The sequence below is a fragment of the Pholcus phalangioides genome, unplaced genomic scaffold, assembly GCF_987345545.1.
Source record: "Pholcus phalangioides strain wild (caught in Gottingen) unplaced genomic scaffold, Ppha-v1.0 ptg000010l_1, whole genome shotgun sequence".
NCBI lineage: Eukaryota > Metazoa > Arthropoda > Arachnida > Araneae > Pholcidae > Pholcus > Pholcus phalangioides.
Window position 1 is genome coordinate 9,870,413 of NW_028301603.1, and position 7,432 is coordinate 9,877,844.

The following is a 7,432-nucleotide window of genomic DNA, read 5'->3' on the forward strand; positions in this document are numbered from 1 at the left end:
AGCAGTTAACTTTCTCTAACACCTTTTGTGTGATCTTCAATACAGACTAAACACCAAGCCTATTCTTTTTACAGAAACTCAGTTGCACTTTAAGTAGAGTGAGCTAAGCTATATGGTGTAGGAAGATGCCCCTCGTCTGACCTTGAACCCTAGGCAGCAGACTGTCTAGGCATTAGGGGAAATCTGGTTTTAGCCGCAACTAGAAACTAATACTTATTCTGTCACCCAGGGCCAGTATCAATTTTGGTACCCCTCATAGTAAAACACTAAACTTGGTGCCCTTCCTGATCTAACACCGAGGACAGCAGGTGCCACAACCATGGTATTGTAGAAGAAATTAATATTTTTTCAACAATACATTTGAGACCATAGTTAAATACACCCCATTCACTAAAAAAATGTATTGGCAGTATAGGCAAAGGGGAGGGGGGGGGGGTCCAGTGGACTATCACCTCCTTCACAATACTGATCCTTGGTGACTGTAACCTCCTTCTCGTTTGAAGAGCCAGACTCTCTGTCTTACACCAATTAAAAGATAGAGCATGATTCAAAAATGCTTCAGCAAATAACAAGTCTGCATTACATATACAGCAGAATTTTTCAATACACATGTATTTTTCGTCACAGGGTATCGTTTATTAATGACAAAGAATTTTAATGTATATGTACAATGAAAAAAAAATTGAATTGGTATCCATTCACTTCGAACACGAATAACAACATTGCATGCACAACTGCTAGATTAACAGTGACAGAACCTGGTCCGGCATAAGATCACGGTTTCGTTTCGTTACCTTTAAAATAAGAAATGAATATTAGATTTATTATATATTAGATATTGAATATTAGATATTATTTTATAAAAAATAAAAAATTTCTCTGAAACAGAACAAAAACTCACTTCCATGAGTGTCACGTCATCTCTAGATTTTATTTTGTCGACAAAACCGACACTGGCAACAGGCACCGTAGCTAATATTTTTATTTTCGGTGTGCCGAATGCTTTCTGCACCACAGACTTGAAATTCTGACTGAACAGTTCCATCTTCCCGATTTCATCGATAACAAGAAAACTAGGAGCCTGCGAATTGAAATGATACATTTTTATACTGCAAAAAATATATTTGAACAACGGGATCTCTTAACCCTTACAGCAGCAATACTGAGATATCTTGTCAAACTTGATCGGCTTTATTTTGGTCACCTTGAAATATCTGGGGTTCTTAACACACGTTTATTTCTAATGAGGCAGTTATAAAATGTGGATCAAAAAGATTTTAAAAACCGCTTGAAGGGTTAAGTGTATTGTACCATAACAATATATTTCAATTTGCTACTCACATCACAGCTTAGAGAAGGGATGGCAATTTCTTCAAATGACTGGACATCGACGACATATCTTCCGACTCTTGGGCCAGGTTTTACTGCATAGTCACTGAGGAAAAAAAATTCTTTATTGCCAACATGCAGTGTCTTCATGTACCACGAATCTCTGATTTAACGAACAGAACTTTGACAAAAATATTTATCTCCTTTTCTGCTTCTTCAAACGAAATGTTAAATGGATGTCAATTCGTGTGCAGAAAATTCACACATTATCGATAATTCACTAGAATACTCTTTGGAAAGACTTCTATAACTGGAGAATATTCTGGAGGAATATCTTATTAATAACTTGAGAAAAACTCTTATTTTTTTCGATAATATTCCCCCAGTAATTTATAGAAGTAGTCCTCCCAGAGAATATTCTCAAGTTATTTATAATAGAAATTCCTCCAGAGAATGATCCCGAATATTCTCCTTAATGAGAATATTCTCCTAAAAGATTATTCTTGAGAATTTTACATCTCTAGGCATCGTTGATTTTTTAAATGGAAGGGGACTAAAACCATGACTTTAACCAAAGGGAAAAACTCTCCTGGTAATAAGACAACATTGTGATTTGTACTGTTTCAAGACTTGACTATAGCTGTTATGATTTATGAAGTCGGGGAACCACAGAAAACTAACTTCAGCCAACCACCACCATGGTTGAAGTTGGCATTCATTCACCATAAATCACTCACTTGATCACTCTCATCTGCTCATCCACTCACCAAGCGCTGCAACTGAGTCTGACACCCCGTGCACTGAACCAGAAGGGATGCAAATTTCACTCTTTCGCCTTTCCTTCAACATTACAAGTGGGGGCGCTAAATGCATGCTCGCCCTGGATGGCCAAGCATGCAGTTGTGGCCCTGCACTCACCCACTATGTCAGTTTGGCTATTGCTTGTCTCAGTGAATTTTTCAGTGAGCTTCCCAACAGTGAATTGCTTACTAATAATTTTCAATACACACAGAAGGTTTATTTTATGAGTACAAAATATATACAAATACAACGCCACAACAGGCAAATTGCCCAACGAGGTGGCTGACTTAAGAACATCATGGATCCCCGAGCCATTTTTTGGAGGCCCTACCTACTACTGCTACACCACACATACACCCCCCCCCCCGCGGAACCCCCCAACAAATCGGTACATGCGGGAATGTGCGTGTCCGTGTAGTGCAACCTGACGTAAAGTTTGTTTCTGTGTAATGCTTGTTATGTGTAGTGCTGTCATCTGCCCCCAGTTTTCCTAACTATGAGTGAAGTGTTATGGTTGAATGATTTACCGTTGTAGGACTGTTGCTCTCTGTGGCGAGACGTTTTAACGGGGAGATCGGCTCGCATTTGCGCCTTGAAGTTGGGAACCACAGAAAACCAATTTCAGCCGACCACCACTGTGGGGTTCGAACCCGGATCCTCGCATCACGAGTCCGGCACTATAACCACTCGACCACCACAGTGGCATATATGATATAATTATCAAGATATTGAACAAATTCTTACCTCAAGCGAGCCAAAGCTTTGTTCTGTCCCGAAATAGAGATGACATCAAATCCTATCCTCTGACCACCTTCACGAACGTCTTTCGTAAAGAAACCACGAATGCTGGCATTCCTCTCTTTTAGAAGACCACAAACTTTTTCGACCACCGTTGTTTTTCCAACACCTGGAAAATATGAAACAACATGAACAATTACAGAATACAGTAGCCTACCAAAACCTTTGATTTGGCAGTAAAAATCACTGCAGTTTCATCTCGTGCCTCCTGCATGAAAATTACTCAAAATTTATTATAGGACTGAGAACAATTGCTTATACTGTGTGGTTATAATATGTTTGAATCCGGTGGCTTCGGAGCAGTGTTCTGTGCATCCATGGTAATTTTTGACAAGGGTTGGAGCACCTGCATGTTTTAAACACTTTGAATAGGTGCTTTTGGCGAGGAGAATTGTTTCAATTAGTACAGGGCTTGACAAATCCTAGGCACCAGGTCGCCACAGTGGCTAAAAAAATGGTACTGGCACCTAAAATTTTCTACATGCGATAACTATTACATATTATATTATAGCTCAGCAAAAGAAATAAGCTCGATTCCTAAAATATTTTGTCGGCACCGAGATTTTTGCAAGCCTTACACTAGTAGTAGTAGTTTGGGCTGTTGAGAATGGTGTTGGCTAAATACAATGTGGAATAGCGGTTTGCAAGAATGATATTTGGAGAGAAAAATCACTGAATCAAGATTGTTACACTATTCCCCGGGTATTTGTCTCAACACAAACCGAACAATTAGCCCTATTCTCGCCAAAAGCTATTATTTACATTAAATGAAGATGTAAACTCACTATTATGACAGAATAGGAACAATTGTTTCTCTGTGATTTTACACAATACGAAATTACTGAGATTATGACTGTCAAATCTCAAAGGTGTTGTGGGGGGGGGGGGGTACAGCTATTATTCTGCGTGTCTTCTCATTGAGAAAACTGTGTTGGTTAAATATACAGTAGGCCTATTGCTAAATTTAGGTGAACAAGAATGATATATTCTTCCGTTAAAGCTATACCACTTGCCGCCTTCTTTGTCTCGGCAAATTTTATTAAGAGTTATGCCTCCTGTTTAATGTAAAATATTTTCTTTCGTTTAATGTGTGTTACGCATTTTCCCGACCAGAGTTGCGCTTGGTTTGAAAGAAAGGTCCGCAGGCCAGATATGCAATATTGAAACTGCTTGCAGGCCAGCAACTGGTATATGGACGGTGACGATATGCTCTGCATTTTATGGGACATTACAGTCATTTCAGCCGTTCCAACATTTTTTTTAGGAAATTTCCAGTTTATTCCTGTATGATCGAAGCTAACTTGAATTTTTATTCTTTACAGAGATCAAGGATCAAGATTGGTTTTAAAATGTATAGATTATATTACGACTCACATATTTGGCACACTTTGTCATATGCTCTTTTGAGCAACTACATTCTGATCCACAATTGGTGGGGGGGCAGGTGGTCGGGACATAAATATCATCCTTTCACTTCTTCAACATTGCAGAAGGGAGGGGGCAGGGCCAGATCTAGAATCCTGCAAACTATGCAGCCATGGAAGGCGCCAACTGAAGCGGGAGCAATTTTTTAGGGTGATAACTGAAGGGGGGGGGGGTGTTATCACCAAAATACTATTTGCTTACACTTGAAAAATGTCCAGAACTGGTCCTGAAAGAGGGGGGACACACCAACATGTGCTTACCAACATGTGCAACACCTTGGCTGACCAAGTATCATAGGCAGAGATACAGGGGTGGGGGAGCATCGACTGATGGTGAAAGGTGGAGTCGACTGATCTAATGTGTATATATGAATTGACATCCTCATCATGACCTCCCTCCCCAGACTTCCAAGTCTATCGAGATAGATACACAGGCAGATAGACCACAGGCAGATAGACCACAGGCAGATGCTTGGCATAGACGGAGATCCGTCTATGCCAAGCATCTGTCTGTGGCCCTGACTATATTCTAATCCACAGTGACTCACAGTAGCACTAAATTTCTTACCAATGGCAATTTTAGCCATAATTAGCAGCATTACTTACTTCTGACAGTATTTTTAGTTACAATTGGCAGCACTACTTACTTCTGACAGTATTTTTAGTTACAATTGGCAGCATTACTTACTTCTGACAGTAGTTTTAGTTACAATTGGCAGCATTACTTACTTCTGACAGTATTTTTAGTTACAATTGGCAGCATTACTTACTATTGACAGTTTTTGTTGTTGTTTTTTTTGCTATTATTGGCAACTTCACTTAGGCTATATTTGACTATTTGTTAGCCACAATTTTTGGTAATATTACTTATTATAATTGACTGTTTTTGGTGATAACTAGGAAGTTTTGCCGTACAAATCCCGAACTTGGACAGTTTTTTTTGGTTGTAATTGATAATACAATCGACGATCATTATAACAACCCCACATTATAGCGACCATTCCATTACAACAACCGGTAAGATGAGTCCCAAATGTTTTCATAGAATGACTATCGCACGTTTTACTTTCAATATAATGACGCTCCCAATAAAATGCCCGTTTTTGAAGGGGTGAAGGGATCGTTATATCAAGTTGACTGTATTACAAACCACTGACAAGTTTTTTGGCTATAGTTGACATTACTACATGATAGCTTTTTGGCGACAGTTAGCAGCATTACTTGACAGATTTTTAGCTATAATTGGCAAATATAATTGTCTTTGCCAATTTTTTAGTTATAATTGGCTGTATTACTTTCCATTGAAAGTTTTTTTTGGAAAAAATCGACAATATTGGCTAAGATTCCATTAACAGGGCTGCACCAAATTTTGAGATTATTTTTTTGTCACTAATTGATTATCTTGGGACACTTAAGCTCTTTCAAAATTTTTCATTGGTACCCCCCCTCCCAATAATGTTTTCGAGAGCTAAAGTGACATATTTATCTGTTAGCATCATTTTCATTTCTTGCTATCACCAGTGTCTGAGGTCTCCATTATCAGATTCGTCATCATTGCAATTTATTTAGGTCGAAACCCTGTTCATTATCGGGCATCCTTTGGGAATTTTTCAGACGAAAAAACACAAGTTATTGACAGAATTCAACCAAGAAATTTAGTTAGCATTAGGTTTGCCATAATAAGAATTCAAAGCCCAAATGTGCAATGGGTTCATGTGAATCTTGTGGCCAATACTTTCTTCATTGGTTCTAGAATTCCTCCTCGCAATGTTCTAGCTCGCCGGGGGGAAAAAATGCGGAATTTCTTTTCTTTTTTTCACCCACCTTGATTTTCAAGATAATGAAGATGTTTGGCGAGAGAGAAAATTCTATTTCGCAAAAAGCAGCAAATACCTTGGCGAAATTTGAAATCACCAAATTTGACGTAATCCTGCTTACAGAATCTTATAGCCACAATATTACTAAACATTGGCAATAACTGGCAATATAATTTAACTTTGACGGTTTTTTTTTTTTGCTGTAATTGGCAACTTCACTCAACTTCCACAATTTTTTTGTCAATAACTTCATAAAAGGAATAGTGGTCGACCTAGAGATCATTGTGTGTGTATTGCCACTTTACTAACGGAACACTTTTTGCCGGCCAGATGAACCCTTGGCAGGCCGTAAGTTATGCAAACCCCCCCCCCCCACACACGCTACTATGGTTTCTCTTTAACACCTTCAGACATGCCTACCCCCACCCATAGGCCACAAGGGTGGCAGGGCCGTAACTAGGCTGGGACAACCGGAGCCCCGAGTCCTATGGGGGAAGGGGCGGGTATCACAGAAAATGTACACTTTTTTTTTTCCTTTTTAAGGGGCTCCCTGGGAAATGTCTGCCCCGAGAAGATACGCTACGGCCCTGAAGAGTGGGATTTTCAGGGCTTCAGCCCGAGAAGAATCCTATCAATTTTTTGTTTTTATATGCTATAAATTTACTGTAGAGGGCCTCTTTAAAAAAAATTCTGGACTGGGGACAAAGCTTCAGCATGTGAGGGGGTGGGGGGCATGGCTTTGATAATTCAACACGATTCATTTTTCTCCAAAAATAAATAATATAATATAATTATCTATTTTCAATTATATCAGTTTTGTCAACTTCAAAATAAAACCATTTTCTATATCGACAGTGAAAGGAGAAGGAAAAAAACATTTACCCGGAGGCCCTGTTAAAAGCACGTGTTTCATAGGCATTTTCTCCACACACTTCCGATATTTGTTTACAATGAGGTTTCAATGAATATCCACATGAGGACGCTTCTTCTTCTTCTTCAATTATACAGGGCTTTATGCCTGAGGGCCATCCTAAGGACGCTCATGTCGTAACCCTTGAAAACTGAGAGTTGAAACCTCGAAAACTCGAGGGTTGAGCCGGGTTTTCCTAGGAATAGGTTTTTTTTGCGCCGCGTGAACCGAATTAGACCATTTCGCGCCGGCAGAAACGTGCTACATAATCACGCTACGCGTTTGTGTTTTCCTAGCGAGGCGCATCAGATCAGAGGGGGTTATATTATAGTACATGGCCTTGGCATCAGCTA

General features: G+C 39.4%; 1 protein-coding gene across 1 annotated transcript; it reads right to left on the minus strand.

The window, feature by feature from the left end:
* Positions 1-394: 394 nt before the first annotated feature.
* LOC149080875 (cancer-related nucleoside-triphosphatase) lies at positions 395-7,175 on the minus strand. Its single transcript, XM_089237295.1, has 5 exons — positions 7,052-7,175; positions 2,875-3,037; positions 1,342-1,435; positions 902-1,081; positions 395-794 (listed from the first exon to the last, which is right to left on the minus strand). The coding sequence occupies exons 1-5, from the start codon at positions 7,086-7,088 to the stop codon at positions 738-740; spliced, it is 531 nt and encodes a 176-aa protein (XP_089093421.1). The 5' UTR covers positions 7,089-7,175; the 3' UTR covers positions 395-737.
* Positions 7,176-7,432: the final 257 nt, after the last annotated feature.